The 24188-nt window shown below is 42.9% G+C and overlaps 2 protein-coding genes and 1 long non-coding RNA gene across 4 annotated transcripts; 2 read left to right on the top strand and 1 right to left on the bottom strand.

Annotated features, from left to right (window-relative positions):
• Positions 1–1137: 1137 nt before the first annotated feature.
• Positions 1138–13968, top strand: glp2r (glucagon-like peptide 2 receptor). The gene is made up of 13 exons (XM_071462512.1): positions 1138–3937; positions 6787–6883; positions 6960–7064; positions 7865–7986; positions 8080–8186; positions 8518–8674; positions 8802–8961; positions 9677–9737; positions 9830–9896; positions 10128–10216; positions 10552–10690; positions 10789–10830; positions 11876–13968. Exons 1-13 carry the CDS (start codon positions 3860–3862, stop codon positions 12242–12244), a joined length of 1593 nt encoding a protein of 530 aa, XP_071318613.1. The 5' UTR covers positions 1138–3859; the 3' UTR covers positions 12245–13968.
• LOC139608582 (uncharacterized) lies at positions 13684–18388 on the bottom strand. Of its 2 annotated transcripts, none has more exons than XR_011685054.1 (2): positions 15757–18388; positions 13684–14416 (listed from the first exon to the last, which is right to left on the bottom strand). It is a non-coding gene; the product is annotated as an uncharacterized lncRNA (long non-coding RNA). The 2 variants fall into 2 exon arrangements; XR_011685055.1 differs by having other exon boundaries at positions 16214–18388.
• Positions 18354–23156, top strand: pts (6-pyruvoyltetrahydropterin synthase). Its single transcript, XM_071462513.1, has 6 exons — positions 18354–18519; positions 19412–19491; positions 19593–19615; positions 20607–20663; positions 21931–22001; positions 22082–23156. Exons 1-6 carry the CDS (start codon positions 18428–18430, stop codon positions 22203–22205), a joined length of 447 nt encoding a protein of 148 aa, XP_071318614.1. The 5' UTR covers positions 18354–18427; the 3' UTR covers positions 22206–23156.
• The last annotated feature ends 1032 nt before the right edge of the window (positions 23157–24188 follow it).

The raw sequence follows: 24188 nt of genomic DNA, 5'->3' as shown, positions 1-24188 counted from the left end.
AAAAGCCAGAATAAAAGTAGGTCTTGTCTTGTCGGTGGTAGCCAACAGCTCCTGAGCCTGCAGGTGGAATGACTGTAAAGCAGACTCACACTAACGGGAACACGACTTCAGATTAACTTTGTCTACCGTCCCCTGCTAACTGTTTGCTAGCACGTTAGCCATAACAACTTCATGAGCTAATAATATGTCAGAAGTTTTTTTAGCTTCTGGTCTATTTGCAGATCATATACATAAACAAGGTGACGTATGGTGTCTTTAGAAAAGATGGATGTGGCACAGATGAGCTCCTCTCTCCTCATGAAGGACATAAAAGGAAAGTGGACTGTAGCACAGCTTCGACTTTCTTCTGCATGATGTTTATCTCTGGTGACAGTTGTGGACTGAACCAGCATCTTCACCCAGATACTGTGGGAAACACTTGAGGATTAAATGCTGCTCGCTGTGAACCAGTGGGCTTGGACTCCCTGCTGGTGCAGTGGTGCGTCTGCACCTTTAGGCTGTTGAAGGTAAATGTCAGCGTTAGTGTGAGGCTACACAGTGTGTCCTGAATGTGACACACAGGTTATTACAGGTATTACTGAGCGTGTGCAGTAACTTCAGTCAGTTAGAAATTCAATCCGACATTTTCTGCTGCATCTCTTCTTCTTCTGTTAATGATGAAACACGCTGTTTGGGGCATTTTTCCAGAACAGCTTTTCTCTTCACTGCACTCACTGATCTTTGCTTTCGGAGGTTCGTGTTATTTACAGATGCTGTAATGAGCAGAGGTACTGAGCTGTGTCGTTGTCTGACCCCTGATTGTTACCTGACGCCCTCAAACTGACAGTTTGTCGGTTGTTGTCATCGATGGAGGCTGGTGATTTTTGTGTGGGAGGGGCTGCAGCACTGAGGGATGCTACTGTTGTCGAGCCTCGAGCAGAGTAGAACTGAGTAAAACTGAATTTAAAGCAGTGATATATTTTTGACCACTGGGGGGCAGCAGCTCAGAGGTATCATGGCTAACGTGTTAGCGAACAGTTGTCTTCTCCCACATCCAGCAGGAGCTTTTGTGTGGAGTCGTGTTTCTTTCCTCAAGGAAAACTTTGCTCTGCTTTGGTCTCCTCCAACATCTGACTGGTCCAGTGTTTCACTGAACATGCATGAGTGCATTTCTATGTGCAGGGCTCAAGTATCTGTGTGTCGCTGTGTGTACATGTGTGTGGGACATGGGTTAGGGACAGTTAGTCAGCTTTCTTCTTCTTTTTTATTACTTATTTGATCTATTTTTAGTTTGTTTGATTATTGTGTCTTATTTGTTGTTCTCTCCTAATCTCTGACATCTATTTTGCACTGTTCTTTTGTTTGTAGCCCTTTGACCTTTGTGTAGTAAAGGAAAAAAGAGAACAATGAGCTGACAGGTGCTAAAACGCTCTGCAGAGCTGAGAGGATCTGCAGGTGATAATTCTGAGCTGGTCAGAACCTTTTCAGTCCTTTGTTGATGTGAAACCCTGATTGATGCAGCGGTAACGATGAGGCTGAATCCTGCTGCGACGGAGCTCCAGGTCTTTGTGTTTATATCTGCTCCAGCTCTGATGGATGTAATCTTTCCTAACAGAGCACGGACCATGGGAGAGGGTTGGACCATGAAAGCCATCCTGTGGGTCTCTAATGGGAACACTTGAACTCTAACATCATCTCCTCCGCAGCCTCTTCAGTCTCTTCCCTCCTCAGCTGTAAATGAGAATCCCTCCATACCAGCACCCCGAGGCCTCGTCCGCCTCAAACTGCTTTAGCTCCGTTTAAATCTTCTCAAATCACAATGAATTTTTTGATCGATGTCTTTTCCTCTGCTGTAAAGCTCACCCCAGCTGTCTGTTAGTTATGTGGACGAATGGCCCTGTCACAGCTGTATATTGTCGTGCTTATGGAGCTGGAACAATTGAATTTCACTGTTTCTTCGTACATCACAGTCACAGATAATGACACGGCTGCAGCATGAGGTCCTGAAACATAATAATATGTTCTATACTTTCTCTGCAGTGGATTCTGTCACATCCACACAACAGGGACGTTTAAAAATCTACATGATGCATCAATGACGTTTGTTCCTTCATTTGAAAACAGAGGCAATCCTGAGAATTAATGAGCAGTTCAACACATTTAATGCCTTGACTATTATCTCCTGATGTGTTTTTACCAATAAACAACTCGACTGTAAATCAGATTTAAAGCTGCACCAATAAAAATTAAGATCGAATCAGATGACAGTGTGTAATGTTAAATATGTACGGTGGCCCTGAGAGCTCAACTCACTGCAACTTAAGAAAACACAGGAAAACACACAAAACACAAACACATTCAGAAAACATCTTCATCAGTTTGACAACATGAGCTGCAAACACACAGCGGACGTGTTTCCAGGGGACAGAAAAAAGTGATGAACCTGCTGCAACACAGTTAATCTTCAATGATTTGTGACTTTTGAAGTTTAAAGCATTAAACGACAAGTGCACATGGATGTATAAAAACACATTTATTATAATAATACATGTATTCTAATAGGTTTGTTAAAATATGTGCACGTTGCAGCAGGTTCATCACCTTTAAATGTCCCCTGAAACATGTCTGCTGTGTTGTGAGTATTTGTCAAACTGATGAAGATGTTTTCTGAATGTGTTTGTGTTGTGTGTGTTTGCATGTGTTTAGTTGCAGTGCACTGGTCTCTCAGGGCCACCGTACATATGTCACCTGTAGTGACCTAACCCTGCAGCTCTGAGGAGATTTTTTACCCTGTTCTATCTCATTGTTTTGGTTGTGTGTTAAAGTGTTTGCCAACAAGGCCAGTGTTTGTTAGCATGTTAGCATCAACCCTGATGATGATGATGATGTCAGATGATATGAGTCTGGTCTGCTGCTGCAGAGAACTTAATTAATTCAGTTTAATAATTTTTTTAAGTTAGATTAATTACATTACTTCCTGCAGTTCTGCTCTTTGCTCAGATACGTTTAAATAAAATCTTTTCTACTTTAACATGTGGCAGGACATGAGGCTGCAGGCAGGAGGCTGGTGCAGGCAGCTCTGCCGCTCTGCTCACATTTACTTTCCTGTGTTTGGCTTCAGTGCTGTTAGTTTACACTAGATTCCCATTAGTGTCAGAGACGCTGGTGATGCCCAGTTAGTGTGAGAGAGCTAAACAGAGCGGAGGAGTCAGTGTCTCCCTCTGTGGCTGCAGCACAGGTGGTAGCTGCTGTGTGTGTGTGTTGTGATTATTTTAATATATGTGTGTGATCACAATGGTGCATTACCCACTGTGTTTGCTCCTGCGTGATCAGTTTCCTTCACAACAAAGTTAGTCCAGTTATGTAGTCGTCTCTCCACAGGCCTTATCTTGATTGGTCGGGAGGGACGGGGTGGGAGAGGCGATCTGCCGCTGAGGATCCACAGACGCTCTCAGCTGCTCTGTGTGTATCAGGAGCACAGACGGATCCACCTCCTGAACAGCCTGGAAGGTCTTAGTGGCCAGAAGACCGCTGCTGCAGACCGGAAACTTTCTGAGGAGTTAAAGATCAGTAAACTGAAAGAAGCAAAAAGTAGCTGAAGGTTGTTGGAAATGATCAAGAAGATTTCGAGGACTTACAAGGAAAACTGGGGAAAGTGTAGGATCCAAACCACGGCGAGCATCACCCACTTCCTGTTCTTCCAGATTCATCCATTAACTGCTGAACCTTTCTGGAGGTGGTCACTGTACCTGCAGTGGTGAGGCGAGGAGAGTCGAGAAGTGAGGAGGCAAGGAGGGGATGAGTGTGAGGCCTGGGGAGTCCGGGGGTGAGGTGTGAGGGGGAAAACCAGCTGGGAAATGTTTTCCATGTAAACAGCATCATGCCAACCCTGCTGCCAGCCTGGCACCACAGGACCCGGACCACTCTCCTGCTCCTCCTCGTTATCTACGGCCACCAGGTAAATTAATGCTGAACACTCACACACACACACACACACACACACACACACACACACACACGAGGCCTTTCACTGACGTTCAGTCATTACTGAGCAGAGCTGTGACTACATGTTCAGATTCCCTCAATATTTAGCTTGTTTTTGTGATTCTTGAGTCTTTCTCACAGCAAAAATCCTGCTGACGGTCGACTGGAGAAATAAAACTACAACATGATTTTTAAATATTAAATGAGTCTTTTTTCATATATAGTTTCCAGGTCCCACTGCTCATATGCATCTTCTGCACGTCCAACAGCTTTTATCTGTGTTGAAACTCAAACTAGACGTTTTGTTGTTTTTCTCATGGGATGAAAAAAAGCAGAAAAATATTTACATATATATATAAAACAAATTAGATCAGAGAGCACCTCATAGGCTTTGTGCAATATTCCCATTCATCTTCAACATTATATTAATATATAAAATGATTCAGGAAGTGAAGATCCTGCTGCTGGATGTGAAGCAGGTTTGGTCCCGGGGGAGAAAACAGAGAGGACGGGGAGACAGCAGCTCTTGTCTTCCCCTCACCGCTGACACCGCTCTGGACGGGGTCTCAACAAGATGAGCCCCAGTGAGTTCAGACGTCCTCTGTCAGCCGTCAGAGATCTCTGAGGCCCAGGTGGCGGGCGAGTCAGGGGCGGTCGAGCAGACGCAGAGAGGCTGAATTCATCTGCTGTCTCAGGGAAGAGTCCTGAGGAGCAGAGGGAGCAGCTGGGGTCTGCAGTTTGCTCCTCAAATAAAGGAAATGCTCATTTGTCTCAATAATGACAGCAAATTAAGGACGAACCATAATTTATAACTGAGTATTAATTAAGAAGAAAGCTGTCTAATACAATCACCTTCAGTCATGTCCTTAGAATAAACAGAGGTGTGTGTTTGTGGAGCTGCAGGTCTGACACTGAGGGAGAAAACCAGGCTGATAAATCCCCTGCATCAATAACTGATTTCACACAGGTGAACATGTTCCTCCAGCAACACCAGGTGGTCCTGGTTCAATACCCCCACCAAGTGGTTAAACACAGACACCGCACAGCTCCGGCTGCAGCAGAGGAACCAGCCGGAGAGCAAATACACTGTCAGGTTTATAACCAGTTCAGTGAAATCAGCTCATTGTCGTCATTTCAAACAGATGAGGTCATCGTCCTCAAGTCATTTATTGTGTTATTACATTTACAATCACTGAGAACCCCCCCCCAACACCCTTATATACAGTGTTATGAAATGATCAAGTCGAATTATAATAATAACTTTGTTAAGAAAAGTGCTATATAAATAAAGTTACAAAGTACAAATACAAGAGAAGAGAAAAGAGTCTGAGCTTAATAAAAACAGTAGAATCAGCATAAATAAAAAATGTATCATATAAAGAGGATCTGACAATAAGTGGAGAAAAGCAATAAAATATCTAAGAACAATAATTAGGGATAAAACAATATAAATAAAATGATATTTAAAAGAAGTCTGATTTGAGCCAGGACAGAGGTCTGGGGGCTGGGGGCCATTTAAGGCCTTAAAATAACTACAATAAGTGTACATTTAAAATAACAAAGAGCCAGTGTTGGGAGGTGAGGACCAGAGTCTGTGACTGTGTCTGTTCCAGTAACGAGCAGCAGCAGTTTGTAGCAGCTGAAGACGGAGGACGGAGACAGAACATTGTTGCTCTGATATTTCATACTAATTAATATCAGTGGGAGATAAATAGCAGTTTGAATTGATTATTACATCAGAGGCAGTTTTCAACAAAAGGAGCAAATTGAAGTCAAATCTTAATCTTAACTTAAAACATGAAACCTGAAGTCGTCAATATTTTTCCTATAAATAATCAATGAAACCAAATGATCATTTCAGCGTCTGTCAGCTTGTTGTTTCAGTGTCACAGCTTTCATCAACCTCATCAACAGGTTTCTGCTGTGAATACCCAATCACTTACAGCTCATCAATATATTGACTGAAGGACTGATGCAGAAAATGTTGCCTGTGGTGACAGTTTTCACCCTGACCCTGACTCTGACTCTGACCCTGACCCTGACTCTGACCCTGACCCTGACCCTGACCCTGACTCTGACTCTGACCCTGACTCTGACCCTGACCCTGACTCTGACTCTGACCCTGACTCTGACCCTGACCCTGACTCTGACTCTGACCCTGACCCTGACCCTGACCCTGACTCTGACTCTGACCCTGACCCTGACCCTGACCCTGACTCTGACCCTGACCCTGACCCTGACTCTGACCCTGACCCTGACTCTGACTCTGACCCTGACCCTGACCCTGACTCTGACTCTGACCCTGACCCTGACCCTGACCCTGACTCTGACTCTGACCCTGACCCTGACCCTGACTCTGACCCTGACCCTGACCCTGACTCTGACTCTGACTCTGACTCTGACCCTGACTCTGATCTGGTTCCAGCAGCAGCGACTGGATGTTAACTCGAACTCTAACCTGCGCTGAACAGCTGACAGACACAGTTAGTAACTAGCTGCAATGCTAATGCTACGCTAATGTTTCTATGTCCTCAGTTTTCATCATAATCTGATAAACTATCAGATTCGGTGTCTTCAGCTTGTTAACATTTGGCTTTAATTCAGCTTGATCTCTTATATTAAATAGTTTCACTTGAATCCACCTGAATGAGAAAATGGTCTCAGCCTTTTGGACGTTAATATTTATGCTAAATATTAATCAAGTTCTTGTTTGAATGCTTTGTTGACTGATTATTAATAATTCTCTGTGTGCCAGAATAACATCATTGAGACGTTATATTGGAGTCAAAGTCTTCAGACATTAACTTTCCTGTCTTTGTGAAGGCGAGCGGCTCGGTGCTGGAAAGTCTGATAGCCAAACGGACCGAGTACTGGGAGACCTGCAACAGGACTTTAACAGCAGCAGTGCTCTCAAAAACTGGTGAGTCTCCTGCCAAATGTGTGTTTTTATCTCCCTCCTGAACCTGATGAAGCTCAGACATGACTTTTTATTGCAGGAAACTACTGTAGAGGAACATTTGACATGTTCGTGTGTTGGCCCCACTCAGCTCCTGGGAACGTGTCGGTCCCCTGTCCCTCCTACCTGCCGTGGATCAGTGAGGGTAACGATGTATTTTAACTCTTCACTTCAGACACTCATGTATAAAGTCACAGACTCAAAATATCGCTGTGTCACTGTGACAATATTTGTGCCTCTCAGCCTTCATGTGTCACTGCATTCATTTCCCGTGAGTCAGTAACTGAGTGAATGTCAGTAGCTGTGGCCGGTCACATGATCAGGTGTTAAACAGTGGAGTTAAACGTTGTGAAGTTTTCAATAAGAACCAGTCGTCTGTGCAAACAGCAACAATCCACAGAAACTGTCTCTGATCTGCAGCTGCATGATTCACCACTTTGCTGAATCATGCACTCAGTGTGAACGTTAAGCTTGTGTCATGTTTTTTTGTCATGCTTTCTGTACTCTTTTTTTAGCTGAGAAAGCTGAAACTTCAAAACAGTAACAGATTCATTTAAATTCACTGAATGATTTCAGAGCCTGAAAATCCTGCTGTGCTGCAGGGGCCTCCTGAAGTTGCCATTGACATCAATTCAGGGTTTAACTGTTTATTCATGTTAAAAAAAAAAAACCCTCCCAACACCAGCTCCAGTCAGTCAGTCTGTCGTCTGAGGAAATCCTGTGTCCCAATTCAGGGGCCACATCCTTCGAAGGACACAGTCTACGAAGGTGTGGCCCCTTGGCTTTAACAGTTGTACCTTTAGCTGTCGACCTGAGCCGGAACCCAGCACTTCCAGTTAACAGTGTCACTCTCAGACTCTCTCTCAGTTTGCAAAGGATCCATTGTTGGAACTGGGACGGTCTAGTCGCAGCGACACAGGTAATGTTTCTCTCAATCACCTGCAGACGGCTCCAGAAGAGCACACCGAGAATGCTTAAACACTGGGAGGTGGCGACAGAGGGAGAACTCCTCTGAGCCCTGGAGAGACGACTCCGAGTGTCAGGAGGACCAGTACTTTAAAGACAAGGTGAGGAGGACGGAGCGAGACACAGCGTCTGTCTTTAGTCCAGAGGGCTGCAGAGAAGCTCTGATCTGTGTGTGTGTGTGTGTGTGTGTCCAGGAGGATGAGATGCTTCGTCAGACAGCCCTCAGGCTCATCTCTGTCATTGGCTACTCCCTGTCTCTGACCTCCCTCACACTGGCCACGCTCCTGATGGGCGTGTTGAGGTCAGTGTGTCTCTGACGTTCTGATGTTTAACACAACTTTGGTCTCATGTTTGTAGCTTTGCAGAGTAACTGCTAAGAACTGGGAACACTGGGACATCACTATATTCCAGTAAGATCTAGAAACACAAGCAGGCAGATAATGGAGAGAGAGAGAGAGAGAGAGAGGCGGGTGATCAATCATTTTAATAACATTATAAAACCAATGAAGCATGCATACACGGTACATTGATCATCCGTCTGTCCCATTATGTGGCCTCAGTAATGCTTTTACAGTTGCACAGGAACTGTAGATCGATGCCTTCCTCCAACCGTTCCGGTATCTTCTTACCAGGAAGCTCCACTGTACAAGGAACTACATCCACATGAACCTGTTTGTGTCGTTCATCCTGAGAGCCATGGCTGTCATTTCTAAGGAGATCATATTATACATCATGTACTCCAACCTGCCCAAGGACGACCCAGGATGGAACTCGTACTCCACCTCTGTGGTACAAACATCACGTCTTATTCTTTACATCAGCTGTTTACACCAGCCAAATGGTTTGACCAATGTATCCCCAATGTGTTCCTCAACATGATGGATGGATGATGGATGATGGATTGGTTCCTCAACAGATAGCGCTGATGTGCAAATTCTCCAAAGTGTGCATGGAGTACTTTGTGGCCTGTAACTACTTCTGGCTCTTGGTGGAGGCCATTTTCCTCCACACGCTGCTCTTCACCGCTGTGCTGACGAAGAGACGACTGCTGAAGAAATACATGCTGCTGGGATGGGGTGAGCTGTGTGTGTGTGTGTGTGTTACATGGCTTAGGTTCAGTGACAGAAACACATTAATGAAAAACAGCAACAAAACAATTGAGATGAGTTCAACTGATAACGTTTAACTAATGTATGGAGTCACAGATCTGCCAAAAAAAGAATAAATCTGTAAAAGAATAAGAAAATAAATGTGCAAATATTAACAAATTAATAAAAGAATCCAAAAAATTATCAACATAAAAACATTTTTGGTTTCATACAAATTGTTGAAATAAAAATATAAATCAACCTCATCCTTTAATAGTTCAACGCCAGCAGAAAAGAAAATTGTGAAATTAACATCTTATTAGTCTTAACATTGTTTTCTATGTCTTTTCATAACTGGTCTGTTAAATTACAGACATATATATTAATTAAACCTATAATTAATTAAATGTAGAGAGTCAGAAAATATTTCCAGGGCTTTGGTGGCCCCTGGTGGTAGAACCCAGAAAGTTTTGTTTCTAGAAGCAAAACAAGTTTTTTGCTTCATCTTGTTATGAAGTAAATGCTGAGTTCACAGTGTAACGGCTGTAGAATAAGGTCACCATCAGTGTTTACATTGGGTCATTATCTATGGGATTTGTATTTGTATAATTAAGAATTTATAATCTTATAATGAATTTACACTAACTCATGAGAACAAAGTGTCACATTTAGCAGCTTTAACTGTGATTTTGTGCCTTTTCAGGGACTCCTGTCCTGTTTGTGACTCCATGGACTGTGGTCAAGATTATATATGAAAACACAGAGTGAGTCTTTAATTATTTTCTCTACTTTAAATTAATGAATTAACTAAAATGTTCTCCATCCCTTGACTTTGAAAACTTGTTTTATTCCTAAGATGCTGGTCGATCATGAACAGATGGTTCTGGTGGATCATCCGGGGCCCGATCACTTTATCGGTGCTTGTAAGTGATGTTTCTGAACCAGAGTCTTGTCCACATCACTGATCTGTTCCCCTGGTACCAGACTGATTTCACGCTGCATTTCACGGCTCCTGCCTTGTGAGGACATGTGATATCAAACACTGAAGTAGTCACAAGTACGACTGATGCTAATTTCTCGCTGCACAAACGCTTTCACGTGAATTTAATCTCGTCAGCCTTTAAGTCAAGAGGTTTTTTTTGTGTGTGTTGCAGGTGATTTTCTGCATTTTCATCAAGATCCTGATGCTGCTGCTGTCCAAGCTGAAGGCAGACCTGGTGAAATTTACAGACTACAGATACAGGTATTTTCTCACAAATGTCCAAATCTAAATGTCAGGAAACACGTCCGACCTTGACAGTGATTTTCTGACTGGTGTCTTTAAACAGTACAGTAGGTTCCTGGTTTAACATTTAAATGTTAATCACTCCCATGTACAGCACGACTTAAAATGTCACCCCCATAAACTCCGGCCTCTCCGCTCCACCATAAATGTCACCACAGGAGGGAGGCTCGCGCTCTCTCCTCTAGCTTGTCCTTTACTCTTTGAATCATGTGCCAGTAAAATCTTCTTGTGTGGCTCATTAAACATCCACAGTAACTATCATGATGCACCAGTGTATGTTTCTGTTCCCTCAGCCTGGCCCGAGCGACTCTGGTCCTGATCCCTCTGCTGGGAATCCATGAGGTGGTCTTCACCGTGCTGATAGATGAATGTGTGGAGGGCAGCAGTCGCTACGCCAGGAACTTCATCAACCTGACCCTCAGCTCCTTCCAGGTAACACCTGTAAAGTTACTTTCACAGGCTACCTGTCAGAGTTTGTTGTTGCTCTAGATCCACATCCTCCCTGACTCCTGACATGTCCTCTCTTTCAGGGGTTCCTGGTTGCTGTGCTGTACTGTTTTGCTAATGGAGAGGTGAGTATCTTCTTCTCTGTGCTGTGATTTTTATGGATGATCTGTTGTTTTATCAGCAGAAGCAGGTCTCACACTGCACCAGACAAACTTTAACATTGGACATATATTCATCAGATGGCCAACTTCATATTAACTGTGATGTTCCCAGAGGTGTAGTGCTGTTTGTTTAAGTACTGATGTGGACCAATGATGTGCAGGCATAGCACTGTAACCGCTGTTCCTATGGTGACAGGTTTACATACATCAGTGAACTCTGATCACATGATCAGATGTGAGACTGACTTCCTGGACAGTTTGATCCTGTTGAGAATATGACGCAGCGTCAGACTGACCTCGGCTCAGTGACATCAGACCATGATGCAGCAGGTTGTATCAGCAGCAGGTGAACGTGTTGGAACGAATCATTTACTGACTTGTGTCGAACAAATGAGGCCACATTGGAAACATCCACTCAGAGGAGAAGCTGCAGCAGAGGTCAGACTAAGGCTAGTTTATGAAAACAGAGCTAAGCTAACAGGCTAGGCTAAGCTAGCTGTGATCTCCAGTGTAACAGTCTGAGTCTGTCGTGTGTGTGTGTGAATCCTCACAGATGAAGGAACGAGTGAAGGATGTTTTCTGTCTTTTACTAATGAACCGTTTCATCACTGAGCAGCTCAGAGGCTACCAGCAGCTACCTCTCACTGTTAAGGTGGAATGTTTTCTTCACTGCTACTCAGTGCATGATTGATGTTTGGAAATCAATCAATACACCTTAAATGTCACTATGACAACTTTGAGGATTTCATTTGTTTTGATTAGCTCGGGAGTTGCACTGCTCATGTCAGTGGTCTGCTGTAGGGATGGAGATCACGCTTTAATGGACCGGACGACTTGGTTTGATGGAAGACTGGAAAACGCCTCGTCATTCGATACCAAATTTCGATACCTAAGGAGAAAATATTATCCTCCTTGACAGCCAGCTCGGAAATATTGAATATACTGTAATTATCAGGAGAGGAATAGCTAGTATATTAGCTAATGTGTTATCTTCTTTATTTGTGCTTAGGTCCAGGCTGAACTGAAGAAGCGCTGGCAGCTTTTCCTGTTCACCAACCACTTCCAGGTCAGGGGCTGTTTTCAGGGAGCACCTCTCAAGCACCTGTGGAAGTGCACTCGAGGGCGCCGCCCCCGGAGCTCCCGGCAGAGTGACTCCTACGACGAGGGGGCCACTTCCACGGTTCACCCGCACCTGCTTCAGGTGGCTGTACATGGGGGGAGTGGCGTGATTGGACTAGGAAGGGTTAAAGGTCAGGGGCTGAAGGGTTATGAGGCAGCGGGGCTCGACTTCCTCACCAGGAAGAGCCTGTCCAGCAGCGATGGAGAGATGACGCTCGGGGAGACCATGGAGGAGATTCTGGAGGAGAGCGAGTTCTGATCCTGGTTCTCTACCAGGACATGGCTGAAACAGCAGAAACACATCCTTCCACAGTTGAATAACCAGCTGTGGAGGGATGACAGCTGGTGTGTATTCTCAGGTAAAGGTGCCTAAAACTAGTTTACACTCACACCAGGAAGTTCATCCACAGTCTGGTGAAACGGGCAGCGGTGGAGGTTTGGTGATGCGGTGACTGCAGGGCTAATTGGAACTACTGTAGCTAGCAAGCTAAGGGTTAACATACTTGCAAACTGTTTACTCCCCCATTTAGGAGTAATCTACGAGGCAGCTAGCTTGCTAACCATGAGTTAGCAGGTTAGCTTGGTCACTTTGTCTTTATTTATGAGATGTATTTAGTTGCTGTCTCATAACTGCCTGAAAACCAGGCCTCTGTTGTGGAGGAGGGTTAGCATAAATAAAAATGCTACGCTTCCTCCATTTTGGATTCTCTGGTTCCCACGAGGTCCAGAGGACGGTCCGGTCTGGACGTTTATCGGTCTACGTTCATCAAAGCTGAATTTGATGTGACACATTAGTGCAGATTTGCTAAAGTAAATACACTGACAGTGGTGACTCTACTGAACTCAGTCGTTTTTTGCAGGAAAGTTGCTGTTTTAAAAGCTGAAGCCTTCAGGCCTCTGGGTCTTATCTGTGCTAATGCTGAAGCAGCCATGTGTAGTCCACTGTGTGCACTGTACAAATAGTTGTCGTAATAGAAGTCGTACGATATCGCTTCTTTAATGTGATGTATTTCCTGTCAAATCATGACAACAAAGAACTGATTCCAGGCCAGGGTTATTGTGAGAAGGGCAGTTTGCAGGTTGGACTGTTTACGTCGCCACTGTCGCACTGCAGCTCCATTTGTCCAAGACGTTTAAGTTCCTGTTTCATGTGACCTTTATTGGCAACTTGGAGACAACAGGGTATTTACACACGGCCCAGTGGATGGGAGGTGGAGAAGGAGGGGGGGTGTCTGGAGAGACGGCCGACAGCTTTTTGCCCTGGTCCCTCGGTTTCATTAACCCCGGCCATGCACTCTTTGGAAACATCATGCAATTCAGTGAGGTTTACATCAAACTGGGAATTCAAGTAATTCCCTGGGAAATGAAGGAAGTGTGAGACAATTTGGCAAATGAATGTACCAGAATGTATTTTACAGCTGTTTGTACGTATGAAACCAGACTGATTACTGAGACCAAGGAATAAAATGTTTACCACAGATTTACCAAAGAATCAGACCTAAAAAAAGTTACTATAAGGAATTAATCATTTATTTTTGCTGATTGGGAGCTTTCTTCAGAGGCTGTGATCTAGTAGTGCTCTACAGTCTCAGCATTAACACCCTGTACAGTCTTATAGGAGACATTAAATCTTCACTTTCAGTATTTGTACGAACTCAGTGAACCTCAGACGTTATATAAATTATCAGCAGTGTAAAGTGTTTTTCATAAATTTGTGTTTTATTTGAAAAATATAACATCTTCCTTTATCAGCCCAGTTATAAATATCCAACATCTGGACTGAAATGTTCATATAAATACAATGTATTTGTTGTCTGAATGTGATAATGAGGCTCTATGTGCAGCAGGTTTTACATGTTTTCTATTCTGATGAAGCTTAAAATGCATCAAAGGTTTTGTTGTACAGTTAAAACTATCACATGATTTGTACATGTAGTCTCACAACCATGTATGTGCACAAATAAAAGAGCAGTGAAATTGTTATTCTCCTCCCATTTCGTACACACTTAAAAAAACTTTCTGAAGAAAAACCTTTTTCCAGCTGGATCTCCTGAAACAGGTGTTGACCATTTCCACCAACAGCAAAATGTACCTCTGCAAACTGGACCTGGATTTTCCATCTGGATTTTCTGGGTCCTTTTACTAGAAGTCAGGCGGCTGAAGCCCAGATCGTTCACTAATTGCAGATCCAGATGTTGAAGTGTCCTTGGGGAAGACGTGTGCACGTTAATGGGCCAATGAAAAACAATAAAGTAGAAAAGCTCCATAAAAGTGCAGTTTACATGTGTCGTCAAATGTTTAAAGAGTCATGAAACATCAGGCTGAAACACAGTGTTTCACTGTCTTCTGACTCTCATCCTCCGTCTGTGACCACACCCACCACAGTGATGTCACGGTGTACTGACGCAGTCTGGGGTACACTTCCACATCACTGCAGCAAAGCAAAAACAAGATTTTCAGGGTATTTTTAACACCTTTCACACCATGTTATTGAACACTCTAAGAAACATCTGCTCTCTGGAGTCCAGATGTGTTTCACGTATAATTTATTAATAAATGGATCAAAGTATTTCAGTGCTTTTATGTCTGTTCTCACCAGAAGGTTTTGGTCATTTGTTCAAATCCTTCAACAAACTTATTTTTTTACATTTTCGTGAATTGTAATTGTTGTTTCTCAGAAGTAAAGGTGGAATAAGTGTAGTTTATAAGTGTAATTAAAATTCAAAGAGGTCCAATGAGACAAGATTTCCTCAAGCAAAGGTCTGGAGCGTTGGTCCTTCATAATAAAGAGCTTAATTGTACAAACTGAAATAGTTTGACTTTATGGTTAACTCCGACAGTCTCAACACATAACTGAGCAGCTTTAACGCCCTTCTTCTCTCTTTCTTTCCCTCTTCTATCCCACTTTCCACAATTATTTCTCTGACGTCGTCCATCGTCTCCTCTCTCCCGTGTATCTCACTGACTGACTTCTGTGACCTCTGCTGTCGAGTGATGTTGTCATGGCACCACAAAACCTGAGGAGGTCATGGTGACAGTTCGTCTTACAAGTTTTCACCCTGTCTCCTTCAGCAGTCCATGTTGGCTTCAGTCCTTCTCTTACAATAACTACTTAGTGTCAGTCGCCTCATTCCTAAGAAACCTTAACCAAACAGGTGATCAATCAGGAAACACGTCCTCGTAAATCTCTGTGAGAGACGGTGGCAAAAATGTAACACAGGGACCTCTGTCTGGTGCAGGATCTGGGAGAGGGACAAGTGTTGGAGTTTGTGTTCACCTCAAGTTACACCAGAGTGGCACCTCAGCTACTTGGGCTGACCAAAGGACCCCTGGGGCCCCTGAAATACCACTCTGATGTGACATTAGGCCTCAAATGGAGCAGGGAAATGTCCCATTAGCAAAAAAGATTGTGGAAACTTTCAAGGTCTCAGAAAAGGATAATGGGAGACAAAGTGCGGTGGCAGACGTCTCCACTGACAGACACTGCACACACCAGCCTTTAAAGGGACATTACAGCAAGATAGTTTAAGTTTAGGCAACATTATGTCGCTCGAGAACCATTGTTTGTGTTAAAAAATACAGAATTACATTGGAAAAGTAACATCTGACCACTTCTTTGTATTGTATGGTGTTTTACTCTCTCTCTCTTACATATATTTTATTAAATCTAAGTAAAGGTATGAATTCACGCCTGTAGCCACCAACAAACATTATAATATTATGTTTGCGAACTCAAGAGAATTGACATTTAGGAGCTCAGCTCTTAATTACTTTGCTTTCGGCACAAAATCCAATTTACACCCAATTTGCAACAGTGCTGCTCCAGTGGTTTCACAGCAGGACCCCCAGCATCAGCCCCCCACGTCCCTGTAACTCCAGATTGATGCTTGTAGCTGGAGCGCTCCCATTTTCCTTCAACCATGACGATCGATTGTGCTCCATGGCCTCCACCTTCTCTGCTGTAACGGCTGACACACTGTACTGTTAGTTAGCCGTGAACATTGTTCTCCTCAGCACACACGAGTCTGAAAACAGTTCTTTCAGAACCACATTCATCACAGTTTATCAAACCAGAAACAAGCAGCACAGCACATCAGTTAGAACAGCCTCCTGTTCGTATGTGAGCTGAGACCCCGCTTTGGCCATTATTTTAATTAAAGTAAATAAGAAACCTGATGTCATTGCTCTTGGTGTTCTATACTGTAGACAAGGCTTTTAAAGGGTCTACCTGTCAGTGTCCTCCGCTGCTGGACGTGGTGTCAGGAGCAGGTGGTGCTGACCGTCAGCCATCGTTATTATAACACGTCCTCTGAGCAGCTACGTCTTCAGGGCAGTTTGGAGGCTGCAGTGTAGACGGGCCGGGGCTAGCTGTTAGCATGCTAACTTCAGTAGAAGAAAAGACGTGATAGAGACAGAGGTAACGCTGGTGTTTGTCTCCACCTCTGGAGACACATGTCGGTGAGTAAGGACTGAATTCACAACTTTTCTTCTAGACTGGTGAGTAAACAGCTGCTAATGCTAACGTTAGCTATGTAGCTATAGCAAAAAGTAGCTCCTTTAAGTTTCAGAAACTTTCTCAAAATAATATGAAACACAACAAAAATTTGCATATGCTTATCTTTCCTCATGTCTTTCCTGATGCATTTTGAGTAAGTTTTCATTACAATTGTTGTACTGTTTTGTATAATTGTTTTTTTCATCCCATTGGTAGGAATGAGCTTCCGTCTGACGCTGTTCTGGAAGAACATGCAGACTGTGCGGCTTTAGTTTATCTAGCTGGTTATTTCAGTGACCCATCTTCTGTCTGGTCTCTGCTCAGTTTCAGGCTGGTTGTTGTTTTACAGCTGCACGTCACCTTCGGACCACACCGCGACACACACTTAGTTTCAGTGGGATTATTTATCCAAAAGACGGACTGTCAGTTAACATTATTTCTAAAAATCTGTGGCTCATCCAGGAGCCTGTTTCCGGTTTTAATATTTACAGCAGCACAAACAAAATCCTGCTTTACCTCATTCTACAGGGGCGGTGGTCTCTCTGCTTCCCCCTCACACAGAGGCCCTGGAGCCAATTACCAACAACAAACTGGTCTGAATGATGAAGAAACACAATCTGACCCATTAGCACAAAAACATCGGTGGTGAATTACCTCCATTGTCTTTACATATTTTCAGTTTTAGTGCAGGAAAAGAAAAATCAATACATTAAAGAAGACTGAGTTGTGGGAGGATGGGCTGGGCTGACTCTCAGATGATTTCCATGTGACCTCAGTGACAGTCATGTGACCTCAAGGCGTCATTAATGTGGTTAGTAACACCTGAGTTTTTCCTGTTGTGGCAAATCATAATAAAGGATCATGACTAACTACATTTACTCAGGTGTTGCGTTTGAGTACAACTCTGACGGACCTCTGCTGTGCACTCCAGCTCACTCCACTATCATAATCTAACAGTTTTCCTCACAAAACATAACCCATAAATACAATTTATTACAGTGTTACTCCATTTATCTGCATTTACTTTGATAACTCAGATGTATTGTGTTGATACTTCACTGTAGTGTTAATACAGTGGGGGACAGTGTTTCTATGTAAATTAGCTAAAAGTAACAGCAGGAGATTTGGTGCTACAACACCATCAACAACTCTCATTCATTAATAACTTACCTGTCAAAGGTGGCCTTAATTACCACCATACTTTCCTTGGGCCATGTCAATGTTCTTTCTTCTATGGACTTTACAGCAGCGTGATGCGTTCACTTGAGAAAAAAAAATCAGCTCTGTTTTTCTGAATTATGGGGAGTATCTCAGATTTCTGAGATATAATATTTTGAATGCAGAAAAACGGGATTCTTTTTAAAGACAACTTTTCTCAGAATGCAGACCGTTTTTCCCTCAGTTACACTTCTGTAAACTTCAGTGTAATCACAACAGTGGGTAAATCTGGTTTAACGTCATTATGAATCATTTGACAAAGTGTCAAGAATTAATTTATAACAATAAAATTATAATAATTAATACAAAGATATCAAATGAAACTGCTGGCCCAATGTATGCCCGGGCCCGGTCCACACACTTCCACATGTGGGAGGGCCTCTGCTGTGGTCCCTCAGACAGATGGAGGGCTCTGTGCAGCAGGCTGGTGAGGAGGAACCATCTGACAGTCATGCTGCATGTGCAGCTGATGGCTGTGGAATCAGGCGCGTACTGGCCCGGAAGTCTGGGCTCTCTGGAGCCTCAGTGGGCCCAGACACCGGTCCTGGTCTCTGGGGTCAGAGAGTTGCCTGAGGGTCCCGTGAAGCGTCATGTGAGTGGAATTCACGCTCTGATCTGAGCCAATGGCTGCGCAGCGTGAGTCCCTGGGGGCGGGGCTTAGGCAGCGCTCCTTCATCTCCCCCGTGTTTCCGGGCACCGTCCGCACCGCGCTCCCCGTCTCCCTGCACCATGGCCGGATCCGCTGCGAGCGGCTGCGCTGCGGAGCGAGTCGGATACATCAGCCGCGTCCAGAGCTTCAGCGCCTGCCACCGGCTGCACAGGTACCGAGCGCCCGCCGAGCGCGGAGCCCGTTTCAGCCGGGGTGCAACCGAGTCAGCGACAGACCCGCGGGTTGAACCCCAGCTCAGCCCGCTCACAGCAGCGAAGCGCCGCCGTCAGCCCTGTCTGTTTACCGCTGCTCCCCTCGGGTGGATAAAACCTGTGGGAGCAGCATCGTTACCCTGGGAGTTGTAGTTCATGTGAAGCCGTGGAGACGCACATTGAATTAGCGTTGGTGCTGCGTTCAGGTGCTGTCGTGAAGCAGAAGGATCCATATAAATGCGTTGTCTGTGTAGCCTGGTAACGAACCTTACAGAGGAAGTGATGACAGAGTGAATTAAAGTAAATACAGACCAGTAATCATTATATATTGTAAATGTAGCCCACCAGTAATACTGATAAATAGCTCATTATCTGTACAAATTCACATTACACAGTCTGAGCTTTCAGCTAAAAAACAGCAGTCAGTAAGCATCTTTTACCAGGGTTGGGAGACATTCAGAATGTGATATGTATAAACTGTAATATCCTGATACAGTCCAGCCCGGAAATTCAGTGTTATTGAATATGATTATATTGTTGTATTTTATGTTTCAGGTGTTTTTTTTCTTTGTTTTTTCTATAATATACAGTTATATTATTCTGTTTTTCAGAAGTGAGCAGCTGAATCCAGAGAACGGCTAATTGTTTCATCTTCAGTTCTTTTTCTACACGATTTTTTTTTTTTTTTTTTTTTTTACTATTTTGTAATTCTAGCAGAAGCTTGAGAGTACGTGATGTACCTGAATGCAGCATGTGTCAATAAACCCCTGGCACATTGTCCTTGTTTAACTTGTGAAATAGGAAAACACAGAGTAGAGCACATTTCACCTACACACCTGGTGTCTGTTTCAGCGTCCACCTGAGTGACGAGGAGAATAAAAAGGTCTATGGGAAATGCAACAATCCCAACGGACACGGACACAACTACAAAGGTTTGATTCACCTGTTATGTAATAAGATTACAGTGTCATATGCTGCACGGCTGCTGTTTCTGTGTCTCCCACTCATTACCTGCTCTCATCTCTGTCCACAGTGGAGGTCACAGTGCGGGGAAAGGTGAGTACCTGTCAGGTGATCTATGAAGACTCCAGGGGCCGGTCGCACAAAACACCTTAAGTTTTCTGCTTGAGTATAACACTTAAGGTTTAATTTCTCCTTAGCTGATGGAGTTACTTAAAGGTTTCCTTAGTTAAGAAAAAAATTAAGTAATTTACAGCAGTAAAATTCTGCTCTTTCTATGGTTTACTGGCATTAGCTTTAGCTTTAGCCAGTATGGTACCTGTTATCACTTTTAGGAAGCAACATTAACGGAGTCACTGCTGTCTCCTCGTCCTGTTGCTTTGACGAGAGCTTCAGGTTGTTCATCAGACGGTCGGAGAGTTTATACTCGATGAATGACATGTCCCACCACTGATCTGTGGACAGGAAACACCTCAACGACACTCACTGGAAAGATCTGTAGCATGAAACTGTAGAGCAGACATTACACACCTTTAGTTTTTTCCTTAATTCAGTTGCTAAAGTCTTTTAAGCAATAGCAAAAGTAGAAAACCTTAAAGGAAGAAGACTTAAGGGTGTTTTGTGCAACTGTTTTTATTTTAAGGAAACCTTAACTCAGACTTGAGGGAAAATCTTAACTTCCTAAGAGAAGTGGAGTTAGTGTTTTAGTCTTGAAGACATTGCTTCATCACCAGCTCGTCGCCTGAATGTTTAGTGATCTGAAAACACTTCACACACAGTTTGGGATGTTTCATGTTGATGCTAATATTGTTATGTGTAGTGTCCTAAATAAAAAACACATAAGTAAATGAATTCAGTTTTCAGTAGAATTTGGTTTTTCCCCACCGTCATTGTAGTTGTTCAGGACTTTCGACTGCATTTAAATGAAAAAACAGATTTTCCAAAAGTATACTTGAATTTATAAGTAAATGATTATTGTAATTGTGTTGAAGCCTGTTGGACAGAGTCCAGTTTCCTTTGACTTTTAGAGAACCACCATGTTGTGCAGCACCCAGATGGGAACCCTTCATCCTGTGTTTGTCTGTAGATTGATCGTGTCACTGGGATGGTCATGAACCTGACGGACTTGAAGAGATGCATTGAGGTAAGATCTCCTCCACAACACTGACCTCTCCTCAGTGGGATTTCATCTAATTCAGTCTTCAGCTAAGAGATCAGGTCTGCAGTCTGCTGCTGTCTCGTTAGGAGATGTTAACTGGGGCTCGTTCTCCCCACTAAAACCCAGGGGGATACAAGGAAGGCGTTCTTCAGTTGGGTTCATCAGGCTGTAATACGTCACATCACATGGACCACAGCCAGTATTCAAAAGTACATTTTTTTATGTCAACACATTGTGTTTGTTCCACTATTGTCGTTTTTTTAATATTTCTTTTTTTTGTCGTAGTAAACACATAAAACCCTTTTTTTTTTAATTATTTTTTGGGCTTTCAATGCCTTTATTAGATAGTGAGAGAGTGACAGGAAAGTTGGGGTGAGAGAGTAGGGATGACATGCAGCACGGGTCAAATTCGAACCCCGGGCCACTGCGGTTAGGACAAAGCCTTAATGGTACGCGCTCTACCAGGTGAGCCACGGAGGCGCCCTGACACAGAAAACATTTAAAATGAAAAGAATCTTTTTTTATTTCTAAAACTTCAAACACAGACGTCAGATCAGGTCGTGGTCTCTGGTGAAGAATCTTCTGCCTCATTTTTATCTGACGAACCATCGTCACGACACCGACAGGTTCGAACATGACTGACAGGTGAGGAGTTGGCTGTGACTGGTTTTTCTCCTGTGATGAACACAGTGTCTGGTCTATTAGATTTTCAAAATAAAAAAAAATTAATTCCACAGACTAAAAGCTCTGCTTCAAAATAACGGACACTTCATAGAAAGTCAAAAGTACAATATTTGTCTTTAAGTGTAGTGGAGGAAAAATCTGAAGTTTCTTAAAAAAAAATAAAAAATACTCAAGTAAAGTACAGATACTGGAAAAACATACCATAGTACAGTACTCAAGTAAATGTACTTGGTTACTGTCCCCCCTGCATGCAGCAGTGGGGCCGGGCTGAGTGATACCTGTTTGACATTACACATAATCATTTGATTCATCATTTACATGTAAATATGGATAGAAGCAGCTTTAATGTGAGCCGCACTTAATAAATAGATGATCTTTTTCTTTTAATTGCTGCACACACACGTTCTCCAGGTGAACGACGTCTGAACTCTGCACAGGCTGACGTCACAACTCTGAACTCTTCTTCCTGCTGTTTGAAAACATGTCCATGTTCCTCTGCTGCATTTGTCGGTTTATTGTCGGTGTTGTTCTGAAACTGTAAATGAGACTGACTGACCCTGTCCTGCAGGACGTCATCATGACTCCACTGGACCATAAAAACCTGGATAAGGACGTCCCTTACTTTGCCAGTGTTGTCAGGTGAGTGATGTTCTCAGCTGCTTTCCACAGCAGGATTACATGTGTGTTTGATGGTTTATTCCTTTCACTCTGTCCATCAGCACAACTGAGAACGTGGCTGTTTACATTTGGGACCACATGGTGAAGGTTCTCCCGCCCAACCTGCTCTACGAGATCAAGATCTATGAGACGGAGAAGAACGTGGTCGTATATCGAGGGGAGTAGACGTCTGAGTGTCCACATCATGGGACGTCTGGTTTCCTGGTCGTGTACAAGTGGCCCTGACTGCTGCCTGTTCAACTTCACTCTGCTCTCAGATGAATGTGGACTCGGGTTAGTCAGACTGATGCAGGTGTTAGATGTTATCTTGGGCTTGATATTGATACACTTGCACTTTATACTCTAAAGATTTTGTAGCAAATCTCAATGTTCAGTATTCTTGTATAATCTTTATTCTTGTTAAGGTGGAAAGTTTGTTTAGATGAGGTAATCCTCAACCTTTGTGGCTTATGACCCCTTAAAACACAGTAATGTCCAGTCACCTCCTGTAAACACTGCGTTTGTCTACAGGTTACAACCAAAGAGCAGTTTCATTCTTTACTATTCATTTTGTTTTATTTCAATCTTTTTCAAAAGGCCAAAGAAATTCAAAATTTAAAAAATTATTATAGAAATCCACCAAAAAAGAAATACAGAAGAATTTTTTTTTTTGTTGCAGAAATATGTTTTTCTGCCTCCCTACCCTGTTTATCCTGCCCCCCTGAGGGGCCCTGACCCACATATTGGAGACCCCTGATTAAGACCTAATAACTCATACATATATGTACAGGATAAAATATTACATTTTCATTCATTGGATTTTTAGTACATAAATGTTTAATAAATCATGTTTTTTATAATTCCTTCAATTTCATACAATCATAGAATTCTGTTTCCCATATGGATAATTACTAATTTTACTTTATTAGTATTTCATATCAGCTCACTTATTTGAAATGTTATTATTTATAATTATATCAAATTTGACAAATGTCATCTCAACTCTCGATGAAGTCTTATCAGAAGTATGTGTTTGAGTAGATGTTTACACTGTTGTTCTCCACTCACACTGACATGTGGTACAAACTCTACATGTCTCAGCCTGTTGGATTAAACCTGACTGTGACGCAGCCCTGACACTCAGTGCAGAAATGGTTTCTTGTAATACAATCAAAAGATGATTTTTTAATAGAGTGAATTAATGAATGAGTGAGTTAATGACTTCTTCAGTTCCAGATGAATGAATGGATGGTTTTGTTTTGGTGTCAGGTCATCTGTTTGAACCAGCACAGTAAAGGGAACTTCAGTGATTTAGTGCTGCATGTTCATATAACTGATGGTTCAGAGGAGACTCAGTAAAGATCAGTAAAAACAGAGACCAAAGTCTGCTGGTTTTAGTCTATTGTATGGATCAAGCCCCAAAAACTCTGGACACTACAGTTCCCAGGATCTGGTTTAAAAAAAGTTATTAAAAAATAATTTAATGAACAAATATAAGATAAACGGTAAAATCTTGCCTGACATTACTTTTGATATCAAGTAGGTGGTGTTATTTTCTAAAGGGTAGGTTTAAAAAAAATCTTTTTCTTTTTTTTATTTTTATCTAATATTGTCTGTGTAATTTACAATAGGTGGAAATTAACATTTCAAATGATCAAAAGCTCCAGAACAGCTGCTAAATGGACCTGGGGTTGATACTGATTGGTCAAAAGTGTTGGCGATGATTAGCCACTAGAGGGCGACCTCTTACTTCTAGATAAACATTACATTTGCGTTTAGGGTCCCAGGATTTATTGACAAAACGGTGTAGTTTCCATATTGAGTCAAGCTCAGGAAAGTGTTGTCTGTTCTGTAGCAGCAGAACGGCAGAAATGTCTTCATGTCTGTTTCCACACATGCATATTCCATCCTGCAGAAACAGATCAGTGTTTTATGGAGATAATTCTGACTGTGCGTTAAACAGCAGGCAGATACTCTGTCTTCCAGACATAGGATAACATATGCAGTCTGATTCATTACCCAGGGTGCACTGCAGCAGATGTTTAACTGCTGCTGCTGTCTGGGGTTTGAAGAACTCCAGTGACAAATCACAATGTAAATACGACTTATCATGGAGTGAATGGTGCATTACAGGCAGTGTTATTTCACGTCACTGTGTTTTTGTGTGGA

This window comes from Trachinotus anak, unplaced genomic scaffold, assembly GCF_046630095.1.
Source record: "Trachinotus anak isolate AG129_WGS33_773 ecotype Australia unplaced genomic scaffold, CSIRO_AGI_Tana_v1 ptg000025l, whole genome shotgun sequence".
Classification (NCBI taxonomy): domain Eukaryota; kingdom Metazoa; phylum Chordata; class Actinopteri; order Carangiformes; family Carangidae; genus Trachinotus; species Trachinotus anak.
This window is presented reverse-complemented; position numbering and strand designations above follow the sequence as displayed.

Excerpts from the sequence above, each read along its gene's own strand:
- glp2r (XM_071462512.1), top strand. The coding sequence starts at position 3,860 with ATGCCAACCCTGCTGCCAGCCTGGCACCACAGGACCCGGACCACTCTC. Across the intron at positions 3,938-6,786 it reads TCGTTATCTACGGCCACCAG|GCGAGCGGCTCGGTGCTGGA; the intron begins GTAAATTAATGC and ends GTCTTTGTGAAG. Across the intron at positions 10,831-11,875 it reads ACTGTTTTGCTAATGGAGAG|GTCCAGGCTGAACTGAAGAA; the intron begins GTGAGTATCTTC and ends ATTTGTGCTTAG.
- pts (XM_071462513.1), top strand. The coding sequence starts at position 18,428 with ATGGCCGGATCCGCTGCGAGCGGCTGCGCTGCGGAGCGAGTCGGATAC. Across the intron at positions 18,520-19,411 it reads GCCTGCCACCGGCTGCACAG|CGTCCACCTGAGTGACGAGG; the intron begins GTACCGAGCGCC and ends TGTCTGTTTCAG. Across the intron at positions 20,664-21,930 it reads ACTTGAAGAGATGCATTGAG|GACGTCATCATGACTCCACT; the intron begins GTAAGATCTCCT and ends CCTGTCCTGCAG.